The 24,173-nt window shown below is 39.8% G+C and overlaps 1 protein-coding gene and 1 long non-coding RNA gene across 11 annotated transcripts in view; one reads left to right on the forward strand and one right to left on the reverse strand.

The window, feature by feature from the left end:
- PPP1R12B (protein phosphatase 1 regulatory subunit 12B) overlaps positions 1 to 24,173 on the forward strand; it is a 213,868-nt gene that overhangs the window by 164,545 nt on the left and 25,150 nt on the right. Inside the window, exon 20 of one of the 10 annotated variants that reach the window (XR_002739181.2) lies at positions 17,512 to 17,586. The exons of 8 other annotated variants lie outside the window; for them this stretch is intronic. Coding sequence is in view for 1 of the 2 variants with exons in the window: in XM_011290942.4 (XP_011289244.1) it covers positions 7,889 to 7,990 (102 nt within the window). In the remaining variant the exon portion in view is untranslated. Of the gene's footprint in view, positions 1 to 5,153; positions 7,991 to 17,511; positions 17,587 to 24,173 lie in introns of those variants that run through there. One more of the 10 variants, XM_011290942.4, reaches the window with a different exon arrangement.
- Positions 12,424 to 22,040, reverse strand: LOC109495702. The gene is made up of 2 exons (XR_002151316.3): positions 21,761 to 22,040; positions 12,424 to 12,897 (listed from the first exon to the last, which is right to left on the reverse strand). It is a non-coding gene; the product is annotated as an uncharacterized LOC109495702 (long non-coding RNA).

Genomic DNA, 24,173 nt, shown 5'->3' on the forward strand with positions numbered 1-24,173 from the left:
AGTTTATAACTGGAAGTTTGTGCCTCTTAACCTCCCTCACCTGTTTTGCCTATCCCTCTACCACCCTCTCTCCTGGCAACCACCAGCTTGTTCTCTGTGTTTATGAATCTGTTTCTGTTTTGTTTTATTTTATTTTATTTTATTTTATTTTATTTTATTTTATTTTATTTTATTTTACTTTACTTTACTTTATTTTACTTTACTTTACTTTATTTTATTTTATTTTATTTTATTTTATTTTATTTTATTATGCTTATTTTTGAGAAAGAGTACTAGCAGAGGAGGAACACAGAAAGAGGGAGGCAGAGAATCTAAAGCAGACTCCGTGCTATCAGCTCAAAGCCTGAGGTGGGGCTTGAACTCACAAAGCATGAGATCACGACCTGAGCTGAAGTCAGATGCTCAACTGACTGAGACACCCAGGTGCCCTGTTTTGTTTTTTTAGATTCCACATGTAAGTGAAATCGTACGGTATTTCTCTTTCTCTGACTTAATTCACTTTGCATAGTACCCTCTAGGTCTGTCCATGTTATCACAAATGACAACAGTTCATTCTTTTTTATGGCTGAGTAATATTCCATTGTATATACATACCCCACTTCTGTATGCATTCATCTCTCTATGGACACTTAGGTTGCCTCCATATCTTGGCTATTGTAAGTAATGCTACAATAAACACAGGGGTGCATATATCTTTTTAAAATAGTGTTTTCATTTTCTTTCCATGAGTTACATCAATGGAATTACTGGATTACATGGCATTTTTGCTTTTAAGTTTTTGAGGAAACTCCATACTGTTTTCCATAGTGGCTGTACCAATTTACATTCCCACCAACAGTGCACGAGGGTTCCCTTTTCTTCACATTCTCGCCAACACTTGTTATTTCTTGTATTTTTTTATAATAGCCATTCTGACTGGTGTGAGATGATTGTAGTGTTGTTAATTTTAGCAGTATGGAGCCCTCGCTTTGCAGTTATATAAATCTTGAGATATCCTGTAACCTCTTTGAAGACAGTAATCATGTCTTAAAGAATTTTATATAACCCTAATAGTATGTTGCATGGAGTAAGTACTTAATAGGGTTAGATGGATTGATGTAAGAAAAGTGTCAATTGATGATTGAAAATAAAAGTATTTTCTTTGGCACTTATATTCATAAATGGGACTGAAAATTATTGCTCTGTTTCAAACTCTTAGTTCCAAAAGGAGGCACAGGGATCTTAAACTACTTATACTTTTTAATTGTCATATTTGACTCATTACTTTCTTTCCGAAATCTGAACTAAAATACTGTGTATTGTGACTACTCAGAAGTTTTAAACTAAGCTACCAAAAAATTTGATTTGCAGGAAGCAGCATAAGAATTTTTGAAAGACTAGGTAATGTCTGCCAATTTAACAATCTCCTTTAGGCTTTAAAGACCTTGTGGTTTGGAAGCCATACTTACTTTCCAAGAAGAACTTTCCTATACTTTTGCTATATCTGATGAAATGGGTGTTGGTAAAGATTCTTTTGACATTATGCCAAAAATAGAATTTTAGAATTGCAGTTCTAGATGATTGAGTTTCATGTTTGGGGCCCCGTCAGAAAAGTCTAGGGCTGAAGTTTCTGGCTACAGTCATACAACATTTACTTATTGACTTACCCATCTCATAGTTTGGACTCGATTCTGACATTCACAAGTGCTAATGGAGAGGGTCTTTTATGATCTCTCAGCCAGAAGCACTTCAGAACTTTATTCTGTTGTCCTGTTTTCTTTTTTGTAACAAAAGAACTTGAAAAATATAGATAGGGAACATTTGAGATTGGGAAACCACTCTGAGATCATTTTAATTTTAAATGTAACTAATTCCAAGAAATTAGATTTTGCGTGACTTGCAGAATGATAATATAAAGCCTCTGGGTTTTACAATCTAATAGAATTATGAGGTTTACTTCTAGAAGTTGTTCATAGTTAATATACCATTTTGCGGGTATATCTACCCCCTTCCACTGCACACCCATTTATATTTGTATGCTCTACCCTCAGAAAGTTTTTTTTTTTAATTTTTTTTTCAACGTTTATTTATTTTTGGGACAGAGAGAGACAGAGCATGAACGGGGGAGGGGCAGAGAGAGAGGGAGACACAGAATCGGAAACAGGCTCCAGGCTCTGAGCCATCAGCCCAGAGCCCGACGCGGGGCTCGAACTCACGGACCGCGAGATCGTGACCTGGCTTAAGTCGGACGCTTAACCGACTGCGCCACCCAGGCGCCCCTACCCTCAGAAAGTTTTAAAACTTAGTTTGGCTCAGAGCCCAAGAGCAAATGATGTTCTTTCTAGCTGGCTATTGTTTTACCTGTGCTTTCACATTCTGTCTGACCTTCTATACTCTTAATCCTTGCCCTACTCAAAATCTTTACCAGATGAAGTTTTTTTTGTTTTTTGTTTTTTGTTTTTAACATTCATTTACTTTTGAGACAGAGAGAGAGAGACAGAGCATGAACGGGGGGAGGGCCAGAGAGAGAGGGAGACACAGAATCCGAAGCAGGCTCCAGGCTCGGAGCTGTCAGCACAGAGCCCAATGCGGGGCTTGAACCCACGGAGTGCGAGATCATGACCTGAGCCGAAGTCGGACGCTCAACCGACTGAGCCACCCAGGCACCCCAAGATGAAGTTTTTAAAGAAATATTTTTAATTACTTTATCCTGGATAAATATCAGGACCCTTTTGCAGGCTACCGGTCTCAGTTGAATAGCAAATACAGCAAGCAGAATAAAATGGTTTTTTTTCTGTGAACTTAATACTAATGCCATGTTTGATACCCAAAGTGTAATATGCTTACAAATTCTAACTACGGTCTCCCCCTTCATGTTGTAATAAACACTGTTGATTCATCTTGAATTATCAGTTTATTGGGGAAAGGGGGGAAACCATATTCTTCAACTAGGAAGAAAGAGTTGGAATTCCAAACATGCTTTTTTGACATGATAGTCAGGAGGATACTGGTTCCTTTAGTGAAAGCCCTTCAGTGACATTCAAGGACTCTCCAGTCATGCCATAGAACACACAGAGGATTTGCAGGGTGCATTTGAGTAGTCTGAATATTTGTGTGGTGAAAGTCTGACAGTCTGACACTAGAGATGCTTCTGGGAATTGTATCAACCATAACAAAATCATTCTGTCTGGTTTTTGTCCACCAGATCCCAAATTTTGCAGAATAAGTAATGACTTTTTATAGCGTTTTCAGATTTTACTGATGAAGCAGTGTAATACTGGGCCAAATTTAGTTCAAAGCACCTATCCTTTGCCAGTTTGATAACTCAAGGATGAGATAATTCTCCTCCTGTCATGCCAGAGTAGAAATTGTTCTTTCTCTTCTCACCACCAAAGGACTTGTACTAGCTCTTTGTTCTTGACTTTCAAACTTTTTTGACCATGACCCACAATAAGAAATGCATTTTAGGGGTGCCTGGGTGGCTCATTTGGTTAAGTGTCCGACTTTGGCTTAGGTCATGATCTCGTATTTTGAGAGTTCGAGCCCCACATCAGACTCTCCGTTGTCAGCACAGAGCCTGCTTTGGATCCTCTGACCCCTTTCTCTCTGCCTCTCTCTCTCTCTCTCTCTCTCTCTCTCTCTCTCTCTCTCTCTCCCCCCGCCCCTGTCTCTGTCTCTCAAAAATAAACAAACCGTTAAAAAAAAAAGAAATGCATTTTACACTGTGACCCAGTATGCTTATAAATGTATTATGCCTAACTAAAACAACGGTTCCATGAAAGCCTTCCCTTACTCTATTCTGTGTCATATGCTATCATATTTGCTGTTCTGTTTCACGTTCTATTGATCTGATTGTGAACCACGAAATTGATTCGTGGCCATCTAATGAATCTTAGTTCATAGTCATTATGTCTTTAGCCCAAGTGATTGCTTACTGCCATTAATAAACGCAGTTCTTTGGTGAACACCATCTTAATTATATCTGTAATGAGAGACTGTCTTTCAAAAGTTCTCTGGAGTTAAAAGAAGTTATCTCATTTGGCCCATTTCCCACCCTTGTAGTATGAAAGAACTGGGTTTTTTTTTTTTTTTAACTTCTTATTTTGAAACAATTTCAAATATTTTAAGAATAGTACAGAGAACTCTGGTATATCCTTCACCCAGAGACCACATTCAGTTTTTACCAGGTTGTCCCAATAATGTTCTTTGTAGCAGAAGGATCCAATACGGGATCACACATTAGACCTGATTCTCATGTCTCTTTAGTCAGTCTTTCCTTGCTTTTCATGACCTTGATATCTTTAAGATGACAGGCCTGTCAAGTATGTCCCTCAGTTTGGGCCCAGTGTTTCCTCTTAAGTAGACCCAATTTATGCATTTTCTACCACAATGTTACAGAAGCAGTCCTTTGCTTTTCATTATGCCCTAACAATCTGCCCCACTACTGGTAGTGTTGACCTTTGGCCACTTGAGTAAGATGGTGTCTGCTAGGTTTCTCCACAGTACATCTCCCTTTTCCACTTTTGTGATTAATAGGCGATACTTTGAGATTATATAAAATCCAGTTCCTCATCCTGTTTTAACCTACTAGCTTTGGTATCCACTAATGTTCCCTCCTTGGATTGACTTTACATTGGTGTTTGCCAAATGGTGATTTTTTTTTAATTTCATTACTCCTTTACATTATTATTAGGTATTCTATTGTAAGGAAGAACTTTCTCTCCTCATTTATTTATATTAATGTGTGTTCACAGACTCCTTTTTTGTTCAGTGGGTTATAACTTTTCACTGTCATTATTTATTTTGATGCTCAGTTTATCTCAAGTTGGCTTTTTAAGCAGGTCTCCATGTCCTTTTGTTATGTTCCCATTATTGTTAAAGTGCTTCCTTATTTTCTGACATAAGAGACCCAGGCTCATTTTCTTTCCCTGCCCCGGCTCTGGAATTAGCCATTTCTCAGGGAGCCGTGTTCCTTTTATTGGAGAGTACATGTGGAAACGATGATCTGGACACTAGGTGTGTGAAATGCTACTGGAATGTTGCTCTTCCCCCATCTCGCAGTGGAGAGAGCTAGGAAACACACATATAGATGCATTCACTTAGACGCGCGCGCGCGCACACACACACACACACACACACACACACACACACTTACATCTCTAGTTACTTATGTCAGTATATATTGAAAATCACTGGTTCACACCGATACCTTCAATCCAGCATATCATCACAAGGTTTATTCTAGCTTTACCTTTTTTCTTATTTATACCTTCCTTCTCCAAGATTGAGAAATCTAGGTCCCATTACCCTCAATATGTTTATTTATTGGCTCAACTCCCCTATATAAAGCCAATCTCCTAACTAGACCAGGTTACTGCCTGTCAGCATTGAGAGGATCAAGTGAGATAATGTATGTTAAAACACTTTAAAATATAAGAGAGTTTACCATTGTTAGTACTGCCTAGAATTAGATGTAAGATAGAAGTGAAAAGAGACAGGAATAATAATTGGGAGTAACAGGCTTTTACATTTCCTCTTCAGTTGCCAATGAGAAATGAAATCATTGTATAAACCTACAGAAACATGTCAGGAAACTGATCAGACTTGTTCTTGCCATTTCTTTGAGGAATAATGTAACCTGGTAACTTTCATTCTAGATAGTGAAAAGTATCCCTCCTTAATCCTTCCCTAGACAATCATGCTTGCTGTGGGAATGTTACTATTTAGATTTACATCAATATTTCTTTTCTAGGTGAAGAGATCTAATAGAGAAAAACTCATTCTTATCAGATGAGATTAACTGTATAAGTAGGATCTAAAACGTAAGATTCATAGATCTGAATTCCCAAAATAACTGGCCTTTCAGACACAGTATAATCTGGTTTGTGGTGGAATTGATCAGTCTTAAGTTTTTTAGATTGGGAATGAGTTAAAGCCTATTTTATTTTATTTTATTTTATTTTATTTTATTTTATTTTAGAGAGAGAGTACATGAGTTGGGGAGAGGGGCAAAGGGAAAGAGAGAGAGAATCCCAAGCAGGCACCATGCCTAGCACTGAGCCCAATACAGTGCTCACTCCCACCACCCTGGGACCATGACCGAAGCCAAAATCAAGAGTAGGACATTCAAGCAACTGAGCCACCCAGGTGCCCAGGTGCTCTTATAAACCCTTGTCAACCTGTATTCCTCAGACCAACCCCCAAATAGCTGATCACTTCCCTTCATTAATTTAACAAAATTTGTCATAAGAATAATGAAGATATCAAGATAATTAGAGGAAAAAAGAGTGGCATGCTAGGAAGATTTGAAGGAAAAAGTATAAATTTCACGTAGGAAAAGGGAGAGCAGGGTAGAGTTTCCAAGAGCCCAGAGAGAAGTGAGTTGTTACTTTGGGGATAAACCCATTGGCTTAGAAAGCATTTGGCCTAGAAATGTTGGATAGGGTAGTGATGACAACAGAGTGCAAAAGATTAAATTTGAGATGTTTCAAGGCCAAATCCAAAAACCTTCAACACCAAGCAAATAAATTCCTTTCTTTTTAACTCTTAATTTTCCCTGTGGGTAACTCAGTCCTGTGGTCTTGCATTTCTGCTACTGTCTCTGTTTTCTCTCTTCATTTCTGACCCCTTCTTTTCCCTTACCTGTAACCCCTTTCCCATTTGGTCTTCCCTGATTACGGTGTTTCAGAAAACTCTGGTAAGCTGTATACTTAGAGACTCAGCCATTCAAGTCTGCAACATACAGAGAGCTTCCTTTGCAGTGGGCCAAAGTTTCAGTTTGCTGGGCTTCCTTGTGGTGCGGCAGGAACGACAGGTCATTAAAATGGAACACAAAGGGCCTGAAGGTGCTTTGACTGATGTGTCTGTCAGGGCTTTGTTACTTAAGAGATCCAGAAGTTGAAAAGTCCCCATCTGATATTTAGCAAACTGTTCAGAGAAGTCCGCCGTTGAACGTGCTGCTTACTCCCGCCGAAGCAGTGGATACCAGAAGGTTGGTGGGCTTTGCCCCTGAGCATGTCCCCAAAGAGCCTCCCTTTATTCCTAGAAGCTGGCAGGCTTTCTTTTCTTCCTGCAAGTGGCAACCCGAATTCTGAGTTGAAAGTGAATCTTTGCCCTTGGCTCTTCTCCAGCATTCCTCGCTGAGCGAATAGGGATTTGGAATGTCAGAAAATAGAAGAGGGGAGGGGAAAAGATGTGTGTATGACTGTGAGTGTTTATATGTAAAAGCAGCTTCGTCTGGCAGGACTCAGGGAAACTTGACTTCCTCAGACGGCTTCCTTCTCATAAACTCTTGGTTCCTTATTTGTAGTTTTTTGTTTTGGGGGGTTTTTTTGAGTTGTTTAACCTGAATTTATCACAGCAGTTCTAAACCCCTTCCAGCCCAGTGGAGTCCAGCTAAGGAACGACGGTATGATTTCCAGAGGATTTCTCTTTCTTCCCTCTGGATAAAGCGATGGTAGTTCGTCCCAGGCTCGTCTCCGACAGGATCCAAGGTCATCTTTCCTCTGGGATTTAATCTGGTGTCATCGGGAACCTAGACTCGGGTTTTACTGGGGAGCAAGTCTCAATAAGAAGTGTCCTTTTGGGAGAATCAAGGACTCAATCTAGGCATAAAAGGTGTGGCTCAGCACAGCACCCTCACCGTAAGCTACAAGTCCTGGGCACTTGTGGTTGAAGCTGAACTGAAAATATTGATGGAGCACGCCTCTCAGACTCTGTTTCACTGTGGACTGGCTTAGAGCGCAAGACTATAATTTACAGGGTGGCTTTTATCCTTTATTTAGTTCTATCCAAAGTCTTCTTGCATTAACTAAAAGGAGAGATTCTGTGAGGGTAACCTGCAGGGGCACTTTCTCAGCTTTGTGTGAAGAATCCAGTGGTTGAGTGTCTGTCTACATCCTGAGGAATCATGTCCTCTTTATATGCCCGAAGTAAAGAATTCACTCGGAATAGGAAGTCTCAGTCTGATTCTCCCCCAGCATCTCCCTCCCCGACTGCCAAGACGCTCCGAGTAAGCAGTTTTTATTTACGTATGTTCTTAGTTGGGTCAGAGATGGAAAACGTATACGTAACTTGGGGAGTTAGGTTTAGAGCAAAGGCATTTCAGAGCATATGGGAATCAGTAGAGGAGAAAAAAATTGCAAGTAAAGACCCTGTGAGCTTTTCTGCAAGAGGTTGTGGTTCATAATACTTACTATAGTCTTAAGTAAAAGCAGACTTAAATATGCCAGACTACGGTTTCTGTATTTTAGCTTTTAACTGTCAGTTGTAAGCTGCCTAACAGTACGATTTTAGAGTCCTTGTCACTATATCCTACAGGCGTTTCTTAATTTCTGTGGCTGTTTTTAATTGCTCCGTTTCCTGTTTGTTTTTTTGTGTGGGTCAAATACTACGTTTCCAGAGATAAAGCTCCCAAGTGGCTGAAACTATAGATGTTAAACTTCAGTTATGGGCAAGTTCCTCATGAACATTTGTGTAGGTGTGTATATGAGACAGTGTATACCTTTGCCTATTTTGTGTGTCCACTGAGTGATAAAGAGAGAGAAAAAAATACTTGGAGTCTTTACTTCTCAGTCACCCTCAGGAAACTTTGTGCTTCTAAAGTTCTAAATGACTCCTGGCTATTGACAACCAGCTGTGTGGAAGTGTTTGTAATACCCCAGGCAGATCCATTTGAGATTTTTTTTTTCTCCTCTAGTGAATGTTTCTGTACAAGTGATTTACATCTGATTCAGTGTCTTCCCCTGTAGGAAACTGACAAAAGCAAGGAGTGCTACCAATAGCAAGTGATGAGAACCCTGATGGGCATATTAGGTAGCGGACAAGGTAGAGCTCCTTCTTAGGGAACAAGGTTGTGCTGTAGTATATGTACAGAGTAAGTAGTACGGTGGTCATAGCTTCCTTATTTGGGGAGCTGTGGAGAAAAAATCTGCAAGAAACCTGAATTGACTATTGTGTTTCTTTTATTTTATATTCATTTTCAATGTCTTTCTCATGGGGCAAATTACCATGGAGTAGAATTTGGTGTGTGGCATGTTGGTCTTGGACATCAGCTAGGGATATTCAGCGTTTTGTTAAAAAGCTATTTCATTCATAAGTTCTTGTTGTGAGTGGACTAGGAGGCTCCAGTGCCACCATCGCTGAGTTCGGGGACAGTTTCTTCAACACTTAGGATGGCGTGCCTTTCTTTTCGAAGAAGCCACAGAATGCTTCCTCCTCGGCAGCTGTTGGGTACTTTTTGGTGGCTACCAAATGAGGTCCACAAAATGGAGCGCTTTTACTTCAGTTAGTGTTTCCCTTTGTTCCCCTCCCTCTTGCCCAATCAGCAATACCTTTTGGTGTAAAGAGCCCATTGTTAGCACTTCTCACCACTGTAACCAGCGTGCCCAGGGCAGTGCATGAGATGGCTCGCGAACATTCAACAAAATCTGTCTGGTGACACCCCTCCCCTTTTGTCCCTGTTTGAGTGCATTTCTTCTTTACAGTTAAACAGTGTTTTCTTCTTGTCTCGGTCCTGAGAGCTGCCATCCACCCTTTCCACCCTCCTTCCACCATCCCCCCCCCATCCCTGACTTTTTAGACAGAGGTCACAGTGGGAGAGAAATTGAAAATTTGGATTACAGGAAACCAAAATGTGAATGGCCTTAATAAGAGACTACTTCCCAATTGTAGTGGTCAGCGGCTGTGGATTCCCATAATAGCATCTGCTTACTGTAACCAACTTCCAGGTCCACATGGCCTGAGGCTGTACTATAGAGAGTGTTGGTTTTCGCATATCATTCATGTTCCATTACGTTGCTGGTGTCTTTACTGTCTGAGAGAGTGAAAGGTATGTGAGACTAATTTGGAGGCTGTTGACACTCTGAACGGGCTATAAAACTAAGATTTATCTCCTACGATTCCCCTGTAGCCTAGTTTCCTCTCATGTACTGACTAGTTGGGGTGCTGCTTACAAACTGGTTTTGGATACTATGACCATCCCCCCTCTTAACTCAGTACGTGGTGCTCTTTAACACCTAGTGTTGTGGTGGTGATGCTGGGCTCATATGCCTTCTGATGCCTGGTTACTTAACTGACGGCCACTTCATTTTCCTTACCTCATTTAATCCTCAGTCACCCTGAAAGGTGGGTGTTGCTGTGACCATTTTATGTCTGAGGAAACTGAGATACATGGAAGAAAATCTGCTTACCCACATCAGTCAGCCAGCAACAAGCAGTAGAGCCCAGTCTCTCTGGCTCCAAAACCCATATTTATCCACAACACTGGATTACATATCAAATATACTTGAAGGTTAAGGACATGCTAGGGTCACAGATGACAGTTAAAAGCGTGGGTAGCTGTGGGAATCCAAAATTCAGGCATAATGAGGACCCAGGAAACAAATTGCAGGAAGGAGGCAGGCAGCAGCTACAGACCAAGGGAGGGAATTGACAGGCTATCCTGAATCTCCCACGCCTGATTCTCAAATCCTAGAGCCTATGAACCACGGACCCCACAGAGCCTGAGACCTTGTGGGCTACAGGTCTTCATATTTCTCTCAGAGGCAGAAATGCTTGACTAAAGAGACTGGGAAGTGTCTGTGCACATTTCAGAGTTAAGATCAGAACAACTCTCACTCCCCTCAAACTTCACTTGTGCACTTTCGGTTTTTTGCTAGAAATTGCACAAAGAGGTATAGCCTCTGGAGCCAACATTCTTCAAGACAAACATTGAAATCTTGAGCCAGTGTATAAATATTTATGGTTTTTTCTTAACTGTTGTTAAAGAGGCTAAATATTAAGTGCTTCCATATAAGGAAAATGCCCTCAAAGGAAACTTAAAGAGTGGCTATTCACACGGGAAGAGTATTTTGGACACCTTTCTCTTAGTCAAATGTTCAAGAAGCATGATGGGCAAACTATAAACTGCAACTCAAACAGGTATTATTTGTAACTTGAGAAAACAAATAGTAGGATGATTTGTTAGTACTAGAAAACTTGATCTTACCTACCTTTACTTTTAAACTCTCAGAAGCTTCTGATACTTTTAACATTATGTAATTCAGTGTTTCTGTACTCAGTAAGCTAGGATCATTTTCTTTTTTTTTTTTTTTAAGTTTATTTATTTTGAGAGAGAGAGTGCGCAATTGGGGTAGGGGCAGAGAGAGTGGGGAGAGAGAGAATCCCAAGCAGACTTCGCACTGTCAGTGCAGAGCCCAATGCAGGGCTCAAACTCACAAATCATGAGATCATGACCTGAGCCGAAACCAAGAGTCAGACGCTTAACCGACTGAGCCACTCAGGTGCCCCTAGGACCCTTTTTAATAGTATAAAAATCTAATGCTTGCCTAGAGGTTGTACAACTAGTATCCTCCCTGATAAAAAATCACTTATATATGGAAGGTAGTATGTGTCTTGCCAGCTAAGATTTTGTTTACTTTCTCTGGTTCGTATTTCAAAAATAGTATTTTTCATTCTCTGAACACAAAATCGCACTGTTAAACATGGTTTTTAAAACTACATACCTCTTTTCCCATAAAGAAAATATCCATCATTTATTCTTTTAGTATCCCCAACCCCCCCCCCCCCCCCGCCCCCATCCTCCACTAAAATGGCTCTTCTAAGTGGTAGGCTCCTAATATTGCGGTTTTGGTCTCTGTTGACGGTGGGTAGTGAAATAACTTTGTTTAACAAGTCTTTTGGCTTCCACACTAGGTTCACTCTAGTTCAACATCTCTTTTGTCTCTAAAATGTGGGGAGCTCCCTGAGTAACAGATCTACTCATCTCTGATTTTCTTGCTCAGGGAAAGCAGAACAACTTCCAGGTTCATTCAGATTTCTAATAGGAACCACACCAGGTATTTATTTACGAGATTTTGAAGGCTTAGCTTCTGTTCTCATACTCTGAAGCAACCACCTGATGTGCCAGGTTAACACAATTAGTAGAAAAGCTTCCTTTTCATGTAATTTTCCAACATTAAAAAAAATAATTCTGAACTGTAAATATGTTAGACACCTCTAGTTCATGGGGGTTTTTCCTTAATTTTTTTATAAATGTTTATTTATTTTAGGGAGAGAGAGCGTGAGTGGGCTAGGGGCAGAGAGAGAGGGAGACACAGAATTAGAAGCAGGTTCCAGGCTCTGAGCTGTTAGCATAGAGCCCAATGCAGGGCTCGAACCCACAAACTGTGAAATCATGACCTGAGCCAAAGTCTGATGCTTAACTGACTGAGCCACACAGGTGCCCCTCTGGCTCATGGTTTTTAATTACTGTTTATATTACTGGGTCTCAAGTATATAAATTCTTTTAGCTTAGAAATTAATCAATTTAGATGGTTTAGCAGTTTTAAATCAACTTGAAAGCAAGAGCCAGGTAATCATTGGTCAATACTCTCAAATTATTTGCTAATTTAACAAAATATTTTTTAATACAGGCCTATCCAAAGATAACAATACTAAAGAATGTCCAAATTGTATTGCTTAGTTGATATTTATTATATTGAATCATCTTGAAATAAGTAGGTCATCAGCTGAAACCTGGGAATCTTTTAATTAGACAGATTTTCTTGAATTGGTTGGTATTTACGATAATAGGATTGGACCTGTATCTATAAAACAAAATCAGTAGCATTTTCCCATTTAATCTGGATTGCTACTCCTTCAGGATTTATATCTCAACTGAAAATCATACAAAGATTTTACATAATGTTTTTCACTCCAGCCATTAATATAAATAAAAAGAACAACTAACCAACTTGTTTTATAACCAGCTCTACAAACTAATCAGAGAACATTTGATAAACAAGTGAGTGTTGAAGGATTGCTGCTTTCCTGAGACCTTGTCTATGTGGCCACTCGGGTTAACAGGCTCCATTCTGCGTCTTAGCCTTCCAGACTGTCAGCATTGATAGTCATTCTTTGCATGTCCTTTCTGCTCTCCTGTGGCAAACACCAAACAGTTCTTTAGTGTATGTATTATCTCTTAAAAAATATTTTTAACATTTATTTATTTTTGAAAAAGAGAGAGAGGTAGACAGAGGATCTGAAGCAGGCTCCATGCTGTGAGCACAGCACCCGATGCGGGGCTCGAACCCATGAACCGTGAGATCGTGACCTGAGCCGAAATCAAGAGTTGGCCGCTTAACCAGCTGAGCCACCCTGGCACCCCTAGTGTATTTATTATCTTATCCTTTCTACCTCTCATACTGCATCTGGGTACTACCAATCCAGAATTCATTTTTAACTTTACTTTATAATCCATTGTCATAGAATGAGAAACGTTTGTCTGGGTGAATAAGGCTATTAAGGATGCAATCTGTTAACCATTTTTTCTCTTTCTCATTAAAACCACTAGTGTATCTGTTTCATTTCTTTTTTTTCCTTTTTTTTAAATTCCACTCAAGAAAAATCAAAGCAGTAATTCTGTAACCAAGGAATCTTCTATGCAAGAGTGGTAGAACCCATAAAAACAGAAGCAGTTTCCCTATCTGGAATCTTGGATAAACAGTAGAGTAGTTAACCCATGTTCTACATAAAGCTGGATGAGATGGCATCTGAAGTCATGGTTTCTCGACCAGAAAGACAGGGAGTTTTGAAGGTATTGGTTCCTTTCCTGGAATTTCCAGGTGACAACACAGAGATGCAAACCCTGTTCTACCCTTGGTCCTCCAGTCTTCTTGTTCCATGATAAATGTTTATCAAGGCCAGCTACTTTATTTTGAATCATCCCACAATTAACATTTCATGAGCATCTGCTATGCAATAGGCTGTATACTGGACACTGGGATTCAGAAATGAAATTTATAGTCCCTACCTTCAAGAAATTGACAGTCTAATTGGGGAGATAAAAACAAAAATTAAGTACAGGGTGTTTTTGTTTTAGGAGGTCAATCAAGTGGTAAATACATTAAGCTGATGTTTAAAGAACAGTAGAGGCTTGGTGGTTAAAAAAGAAGGAAATTGCATTACAAAAGTAGAAAAAATATATGAGAAAGTATAGAATTATTTTGAGCTGCAGATCAATGTGGCTAGAACAAAAGATATATTTAGGAGTATAATAGGAAATGAAGTTGGAGACATAGCAGGGGCCATGTCATATGTGTTCTTAGTATGTCGCTCTAAGGATTTGGGGAGTTATCCTGTAGATAAAGGATTGAAAAGTTGAATTAAAATTGCTGTGATCAGTTGCTTATTTGAGGGAGATTTCTGGCATCTATGGAGGCTAGATTATAGAGGCAGGGCCTGGGGGTTAAGTCAGTTGCCCCAAATGCTGTACTCCAGGTTGAGAAATGATAAGGTCCTGAACAGAGACATTCTTCAGGCAGTACAGAGAAGCATTCAGCTGTTTAGAAGGCAAAACTGACAAGAGTTGGGGATTAATAAAATGGGGGTAAGGATGAGCCTGGAGAGGCAGAATCAAGGATGACTCCCAGGTCTCTGGTTTAGATGACTCTTTAGAAGATGGCATGACAAAACTTAGTTGGCATATGCGGGAGGGAAAAAAAGGTGTGAGGTGGAGAAATGATTTCACTTTTGGATATGTTGAGTTAGAGGTACTTTGGAACATTTAGATAGTGATATCTAGGAAGTTATTGGTCTAACCCTCAGGAGAATATTATGGGCTGAAAACATTGATATTTATGATTAAGCCATGGGAGTGGTGAGCTTGTCTAAGAAGTAGATGTAGCATAAGGAAAAAGCTGAGGATAATACCTTGGGGCTGGCGGTGTAGGTAGTAGCAACAAGCAGATAGAGGTGTGTGGCTTCCCATGGTTTTTCCTATTCGGTTATCGCTGGAGTCACATCGGGAAAGCAGGTATTATATATTGTTTGTTTGGTTCTTTATTTATATATATTGTTTATATATTATATATATTTTATATATATTGTTTATATAATAATATTGTTTGTGTGCGTGTATATATATATGTATGTATGTATAATGTTTATATATTGTTTGTTTATTTCTTTAGTTCCCAAAGAACCCAGAAATTTATTTTTTTTTTAATTTTTTTTTTCAACGTTTATTTATTTTTGGGACAGAGAGAGACAGAGCATGAACGGGGGAGGGGCAGAGAGAGAGGGAGACACAGAATCGGAAACAGGCTCCAGGCTCCGAGCCATCAGCCCAGAGCCTGACGCGGGGCTCGAACTCACGGACCGCGAGATCGTGACCTGGCTGAAGTCGGACGCTTAACCGACTGCGCCACCCAGGCGCCCCAGAACCCAGAAATTTAGATCAGTTTAGGGTCAGTTAAGAGTTTAGGGTTCTAGTTTTGTTTTCAGTGCATAATCAGCTATGTGACCTGGGGTGGTTTTTCAAATTTGAAAAAGTTCCCAATTTAATCAGCAGTGTTTTTTTACTTCTCTTTCTCAATCTCATAATATTTGTGTGAGCGGACAACCAATTATCATCAGAAGACCCAAGGGAAGCAACTAGAGTTGGCTTTCATCTGCCTTTTATTCTTTTTCAGCCCCTTTTTGTTTCTGTTCTCAACCTGTTACGCAGTGAATAGCAGTTATCCACAACCAGGGGTTTTCTCAGCACAACAGTCTTTGGTTACACAATGCAGGGGGTTCTACCAGTTCAATGATTAGATAAAGATACTGAGAGTATGTCTGGACTTTAACCTCTGTATAGTTCATTATGAAAGCAACATTTTCATACAGGAGTTGTTACACTTTTGCGTTTATTGACTTCACGTGGTTGGTTATCTGGGAGAGAGTGTAACTATCCAGACAGTAAAATAATGACCTTAAATGTCTGTAGGTGAAAAAGGGTAAGTAGGAATTAGCCTGGATAATCAAAATCTACAAATAATCAAAACCCTTTGCTTGAGTGCCAAGGAATTTATTCGAGCTTATTACTCTTGCAGCCAACAAGCATTGGCAGAGCCAAAAGACCAAAGAGGAATGAGAGAGAATGGAAAAACAGAGAAAACCGTAGGAATATCAATAGCTAAATATTTATAGAACATTTACTATATGCCAGGCACAGTGTCAAGCCCTTACGCGTATTGTCTCATTTAGTGTTTTTGATAACATTAAACACTGGGTACCGTTTCCACCACTTTACTGATGAAGGCACTGAGGCAGGGAGAAGTTAAATAATGAATATAATTGTGCTGGAGCGTTTAACCAGTAAGCTGTGTAGCCAATCCAATAAAACTACCATGTCTCCATTAAATAGCTCCTGAATTATTGTTACAATCCCTGACTACTGAATCTATTTCAAAAAGAGAGATTGTGACCATTAAACTTTATTTAAAGGAGGAAAAACTTCACAGCATAATTTAGGAAGAAACAAATATAAATTAGTAAAAAGTAAGAATTTTGCATCGCCTCAAAATAAGTATAAGTTTATTATTTTTAAGTGTTTATGATAAAACTGTTGCTAAGGAGCAAAGATCTATACCCTTAAAGGGTTATAGTCTAGAATTTTTAGTGAGTGTATTAACTGTGCATAAGTAGTTACTCTAAGGCCACGTATCAGTGCTCAAAAGTAGATCCTTTTAAGTGAAGTCATTTCTCTTATTTTGTTTATGCTATTAATTTGCTTTTAAAGTAATTTTTAAACAGATGGCACAAAAATATGCTTGAATTCAGGACTTGTTAAATTATAACAAGTCCTGAATTTGAAGAGCCTGAATTACTGAAGTTTTCCTTATCTGAGGGACCCTTCTCCTGCCAAAAATCAAACAAATTGCAAATACATCCCCTCTCCCAAATTTCTTCATTGTAAAATACTTGTTTTGTTCTGGGAGCAAAATTTAGCCCCATAAATCCAAAGAATCTTATGCACCTGAAGACCTAAAATCCATATGAGGGGTATAAAATGTCAAATTTAGTGGCAGAATCAAGAAAAGCTTCAGTTCTTTATCTTCTAGAGCTTCCAGTAGCACTTTGCGATAATTGTGACCCTAACAAGGTCCCATCTTATAAATCACTCATGATAGTGTCTGTCTTCATGACCACCTCGTTAGGCCTGTTCTTTTCACGAAGGCTTGCTGAATATTTCTAGTCAGGACTGGTTTCTCTCTTTTCTGCCTACTTTTTTATTTTCCATATGTAGCAGAAAGTCTAGTGTTGGATCGCTTTCTTGCATCACTCTCATTGTTTTATGGATATACTTATCTTTCCTCCTCAAAGAAGGCTCTTTGAGATCAGAGAGCCATGTCTTAGATTCTGCAGATACCCATTTTTAAATTTTTTTTAAGTCTACTTAGTTGTTTGTTTAGAGAATGCAAGCAAGGGAGGGGCAGAGAGAGAGGGAGAGAGAGAGAGAATCCCAAGTAGGCTCCACTCTTTCAGCGTGGAGCATGATGTAGGGCTTGATCTCAGGAACCATGAGATCAAGACCTAAGCTGAAACAAAAATTGGTTGCTTAGCCAACTGGGCCATCCAGACGCCCTTGCAAATATCCATATTATTCCTCTAAGTATCGCTCACAGAGCTGGGCACACAAAGACACTTAATATAAATATAAGGAATGAACACTACTGCCTAATTAACATTTGATCTCTCTGTTCCTACCCCATTTGGCCACTTGGAAAGGAGTCAGAGGACACATACTAGAAATCCCCATTTCTGCAATGAAGGCCAACCATAGGTCTTCCCAAGACAATTCAGGTATCTGTTTATTTCAATTTGCTCATGTATCTATAGCTCTAAAGTATGTGAGTTAAAATTGAGCTTCTGTGGGGACAGAAAGAGAAAAGGCTAAGAACGAAGAAAGTCCCTGACCTTGTGTGGGACCTACTTAGAAGTAAAAAGTTTTGCCTTATTGTTATTTAGTTTCCCAAGTATTTATTTCCTTTTGAAATGTGAGGTCTGGAGAGCCTCACTAACCCCTTTGCAAAGGTTTTGATTCACCAAATTTAAAATAACTGCTACCTAAACAGGCCGCTACACAACGATATATACCGTGTAAAAAAAAAAAAAAAAAAATCCATCTCTTCCCAGGCTTTGGGAATGGAAACCTTAATGCCCAAAAGAGGTGTAGTGGTGGTCAGTAACAGCATCTGTTGAAGAACTTTAACAGAGGAGTAGGCTGAGAGCTGGAAACTGACTTAGAGGCTTCTAAATTTATGACTTATTACATGCAATACTAACAATATTGGCGGGGGGTGGGGGGGATGATCAGGCATCTCTTCTCATGTGTTCTCTAAGCCTGGTTTTTAAAAATCATCTGAACGTATTTCATGGGCTGCCGTAGTTTCAGGTGGCTGTGCTCAGCAGTACGGACCTAAAACTTGAGCTATGGGGAAAGGAAAAATATGTGTTAAATGTGAGACATGTGGCCCACGTGCTAGAGTCACAAGTTTTAGAGCTACTCATTCTCATTTTCATCATATGTGGTGTGCAGCATGTGAAAGGCTAGATAGAGAAGGGGCCTGAGCCTTCAGACATATTCTTGGATCATAACAGTTTATGAATTATCTTAAATATAAGATGGCTTAGGGGCGCCTGGGTGGCGCAGTCGGTTAAGCGTCCGACTTCAGCCAGGTCACGATCTCGCGGTCCGTGAGTTCGAGCCCCGCGTCAGGCTCTGGGCTGATGGCTCGGAGCCTGGAGCCTGTTTCCGATTCTGTGTCTCCCTCTCTCTCTGCCCCTCCCCCGTTCATGCTCTGTCTCTCTCTGTCCCAAAAATAAATAAACGTTGAAAAAAAAAAATAAATAAAAATAAAGATGGTTTGCCCTGAATATTTTAGAGAGGCCTTAGTATATTCATAAATTTCCTTCCATAATAAGTGTGATATGTGAGTTCCAAAAAATCTAGAAATTCTTCAATAGCTAGGAATATCGACAAAGAAAAGGTATAGGCCTGCACAAAAGCAGAACTACAGGAGCACCTGGGTGGTTCAGTCAGTTAAGCATCTGACTCTTGATTTCAGTGCAGGTCATGATCTCATGGTTCATGCAATTGAGCCCCATGTTGGTCTCCACTCTTCCAGAGTGGAGCGTGCTTAGGATTTTCTCTCTCCCTGTGTCCCTCTGCCACTCCTCTGCTGTACATGCATATGTGTGCATGCTCTCTCTTTCTCTCTCAAAACTAAATAAAAAGAAAGATACTAAGAACTGTAAAATTCCAATAATATTTAGGTAGCGTGATCTATAGATTTAACAAAGATGTCTATTTCTATAATTTAGTAAACAATGATTTATCTTTTGAAACAAAGTGAGGTGTACTAGAGTAACATGAGGTGGCATTACATCATCTCAATTCTACATGCAAGATTACATTGGATAGTCACAGTCGGGCAATAATATTTTTCAGAGATATTTATGATATAAACTGAATGTTAAGTACTGTATTTCTTGTTCGTTTTGTTCCCTATGTATTAAGTAATTGGGAAAGATAAATCGAGGAGCATAATATGATAAAGTTATATGTAATTTAATATTTTTAAAAGCTAAATTTTGCTTGGAAGTATACTCTAACACACAGCTGCATACACAGATGCACACTTTTCTCCAGCATAAGTCTGTGCTTTCAGCATTATTCTAACTGTGAATGCATATGATCACCCAGCTGTAGTTAATTGGCCATATACTCGACATTTCTTACTTTGAAGAAGTTATAAACTATAAAACCATGTTTTTTTTTTAAAGGGGATCCTTGTGGTAGTTGGAGTTCTAAAATGACTCCCCAGCAGTGTCCTGGCCTAATCTCCAGAGTCCATAAATATGGTGAGGTAGTTCTCCTATGATTATGTTATGTGGCACAATCGACCTAAAGACAGGGAGATATGTTCTAGGTGGGCCTGATCTAATCACATGACCCCTTAAAAGCAGAGAGCTTTCTTGGTTGATGACAGAAGGGGAAGCCAGGGAAATGTGAAGTGTGGAAAGGACTCAGTGTGCCGCTGTTGGCCTGAAGACGGAAGGGACCACGTGGGAAGGAATGTGGGCCCCTCTAGGAGCAGTGAGCAGCCACCCGCTGACAGCCAGCAAGGAAGCGGAGATCTAAGACCTACAGCCACAAGAAACAGGATTCTGCCAACACCCTGAACCATCTTAAAAGCAGACTCTTCCCCAGAGCCTCCAGATCAGAATCCATCCAGCAGACACCTTGATTTCTGTCTGGGGAGAACCTGAGCAGTGCAGGGTTCCCCAGTAGAGCAGTGCTGGACTTCTGACCTACAAAACCTGTGAGACAATAAACAGATGTTTTGAGCCACTGTATTTATTATATTTGTCACAGCAGCAATAGAAATCTAATGCAATTGAAATATTTGATGATATTAAGGAATTATTCGGGTTTTTTTGATGTAGAGGAATAAAACCTGATACAGACCTCCCCATCACTGACCTCTACTATCGCATCTGTATGTAAATCTTGAAAAATTTTATTCCACCCCCTTTTATATTTCCAAATTAAGCGGGATCTCCAAATAGAGACTCAGAAACAACAGAGACTCAGAAAGATCCCTTTCACAATTGGATACCAGGAGACTCTCAAGTTTCTCAAGAACCCCATCTGTTTGAGTTATAAAGGTTATATTCTTCCCTTAAGGTAGAAAGCTTAAAAAAACCTTCGTGTCTCTCCTAGGCGTATGTAGGAAACCAGAATGGTCCTTAAACTCAAGAAGTTATAGAATTACATTACTTTGCAATTAGCTCAGATAATGAATAGATGTGCAGTAGCCCTACAAATCTGAAAGGTCCATGTTGCAGCCACACTCGCATCCTTGACTTGTTCATCATCAGTCATTAATCTGAGAACACCGAAGGGAAAGGCTGGTTCTCTGTAGGCCATCCCAGAATAGCTCAAATTGTTTCCCCTGGCTCAGCTAGTGCACGAGAACATGATATAAAATGTTCTTTCTGCTTAGTCCCTTTCAGGGAAAATGTAAATAGGAGATTTTTTCCCATCACTGTGGGGTCAGGCCCTAACTCCAAAAGAACATAAGTTAAACCCGTTTCAGTCTTGGCAGTGGACATGTGACTTGGTCTCATTCCTTTCCCTTGGGCCCAGCTTTCCAGAGCCACAATTTTATTTTAAACTTGGTCAAAGGAGTTTGGTTTTAATTATGTGCCTTCCTGAACTCCCGATAACTTTCAAGTTAAAAGCTTTTGTGGGATTTTTCTAAGCCAGTCTCTGGTGTTTTGAGAGCCCTACACATTTCACAAATCAAAACCGGCCTGGTTCCTGTCCCTTTCCAGGATTGCCATCTGAATTATTGGCGATCTTCACTCTGTTCTTTTATTAGAAACAGGTCCCAACCAATGAGATTACTGTGGGAGAATTTCATGAGGCATGAAAGGAGAGAGCCTGCTTCTTGGTTTTAGAGCATTTTTTAAAAACTATGGTCTATCTAGCTAATCATTTTTTTATCTCTGTTTTCTGTATTCATACTGGTTTCTGAGCAACTTTTAGTCTCTTCCGCTCCAGGGTCTCATTCACAATATCTAATGCCCCCAGTTGAGCCATAAAAGCTGTGAAAGTAATTTCTTCTGTGAACAGTTTTTATCTAGTTCAGACACACTGAAGAATACCGCCTTAATGGCCATCATTCATTCGTCTTCAGTAGAAGGTAGAGCAACAATCTTTAACTAAAATACTTAGAGAAGTTCCTTCTAAGACTTCCTGACTAGAGCTTGTGACATAACACATGTATGTGTTAACCTGCAAATAGGATAGAAAACTCATGCCTTCTCTAAAATATATGGTGTCATCATGTACAGATAAGCTCTTTAGACCCTATTGAAAGAATAGAACAAGAGTAACTGTTCTGTTTTTAAAAGAGAGCCTACAGAGAAAAATAGGGCTATTGCCAGAACACAGGTAAGAGGAACTCACATTCCTAGCTTCCAAAAGATCCTAGATTTGGCCGGGGTCCCTGAGCCCTGTGTTGTAGGACCTCTCCTTATTTGCTGCCCAGTAGGCTGGCTTCTTAGAATCTTCTCTGGGAGAACCTTCACTGTTCATTTCCCTAGCCTGTGTTCTGCTCACCTCTTATGATGTCACTTCCTGGCTCACTGTTCCCCTGAGACCACTTAGGCAAACTCCCACTCTATCTTGTGTCCCGCTCTCCCCATTCACTCACCAGACTCCCTGCAGGGATGGCAGTCAGCCTTTTAGAATGAGAAGCAGTGTCAGGGTAACAGTGAACTGTGCTTAGTTTGATTGACAGCAGGATAAAGAGGGAAAATTGAAGTTAAGTCTCCACCAATTCAGCAACTCTGTTCCTTTCACCCAAGAAACCCAAACTTTTCTCTCCCTAAATCTAACTAGTGTTGTTGTTGTTGTTGTTGTTGTTGTTTTATCAGATACCAGATTATCTAGAATACCAAGAAGCCAAGCAAAGCAATAATTTCTAGAGGTATTCCACCAGTGAAAATGAGAAAGTATGACCTGAAAACCTAAGTCATTTTATCAGAAGCTGGGGGATTGAGCTCTAAATCCTGTATACTTTTAAGCTGGCTTGCCTTTCAGCCCTATAGGAACACTCGAGCTAATTTCTATTACAATGAGAAAACCATCGTCTTTAGAAATCCCAGTTATCTTCCTTCTTTGAAATGATACTGTGTTATGGTAATACGCTACCTCTTACTGCATCCACATCTCCATTCATGAGGTTTATATATTCTCCTGTAATTGGTTGGGTTGACCTTCCCAGGACATAGCTAAGGTAGCCCTTGAAAACAACAATTTAAAAAAACCCAAGGATTCCAGATAGCTCCAAAAGTCAGGTAAAAGCATTGGTGGGGGGTGGGGGAGGAACATCAGAAGTAGTGAGGAGAGCTCAAGGATTAAGAAGTCCTACTTTTGGAGGGCCCCTGGGTGGCTGAGTTGGTTCAGCAGCAGATTCTTGTTTTCAACTCAGGTCATGATGTCATGGTTTGTGAGTTCGAGCCTGACATTGGGCTCCATGTTGACAGTGCGGAGCCTGCTTGGATTCTCTCTCTACCTCTCTCTTTGCCCCTCCCCTGCTCACTCTGTCTCTCCCTCTCATAAATAAATAAATAAATAAATAAATAAATAAATAAATAAATTTTTTTTTGAAAAGAAGTCATACTTTCAGGGCGTATACGTAGCTCAGTCAGTTAAGTATCCAACTTTGGATTTTGGCTCAGGTCATGATCTCATGGTTTGTGAGACTGAGCCCTGCATTGGGCTCCATGCTAATAGTGCAGATTCTCACTAACTGTCTGGGATTCTCTCTCCCTTTCTCTCTGCCCCTCCTCCTCATTTTTATGCAAAATGAATAAATATTTTTAAAAAAGTCCTGCTTCCTCTGATATCTGGATCTAGGCACATTGTCTACTCTCATGTCTACTGGATCACTCATCACCCAGACATTGTTTATTAAAGTTCACCCCAAAATCAATTGATAATACAAATCTTAACCTGCCTTAAAAACAATGATAAACCACAGACTGTGATATTTGCTGCCTCCTCGCAGGCAGAAACCAGTGTCATTCATCAACTTCTTAAGTGGCTGTCTGTGGGAAACCTGTCCTGCAAGCATGCCCATGGGGACAAGAATGAGTAGGACAAGCACAGGTTGGAGCACCCGGGTTGGAGCACCCTTCGTATTACCTTCCCCTACATGCTGTCATCTGTGGAGACATTAGTCCAGGCCTCTTGAAAACCCTGTGGAGTCTACCTTTTCACATGCAGAAACCTGATGGCTGCTTGGTAGCTCTAACCGATTTTTTGTTTTTAAGTGTTCATTTTTTTGTATCAGCCTTCTTAGTGGAGGCCATGCGGGTACACACAGCCCTACCATCCCATCACGTATCTGAGAACTTTGTTGGGTGTGATGACAGGACATGAATAGCTTCATAGTGCTTCCAGACCATTCTAAATGAAAAAAGGTTAATCACATGTCCTTCTTATAGGAATAAATCAGTGGAAATGGTTAGCATGCTAACCATTTATATATGTATAAATGGCTATTTTATATATATATATATATATATATATATATATATATATATATATATATATATATATATATCACGGCTAAGATGGATACCTGGTAAAATCCTAATGTCCTTGTCTTAGTGAAAAGAAACACTGTTTCTTCACTGTGCTGGCAACTGCCAGAGTCTACACTGCTGGCCTGCCAACTGAAAGCTGAAAATGTAGCTAAAATCCTACCCAACAAATTAGATATTTGCAAAGAGGAAACTAATACATTTTCAAGTGAAGTTCCACATTTTAGGAATAAAAAAATCAATAAATAAACATGATTTTTCAGTAAGGC

This window comes from Felis catus, chromosome F1 (assembly GCF_018350175.1).
Source record: "Felis catus isolate Fca126 chromosome F1, F.catus_Fca126_mat1.0, whole genome shotgun sequence".
Lineage (NCBI taxonomy): Eukaryota > Metazoa > Chordata > Mammalia > Carnivora > Felidae > Felis > Felis catus.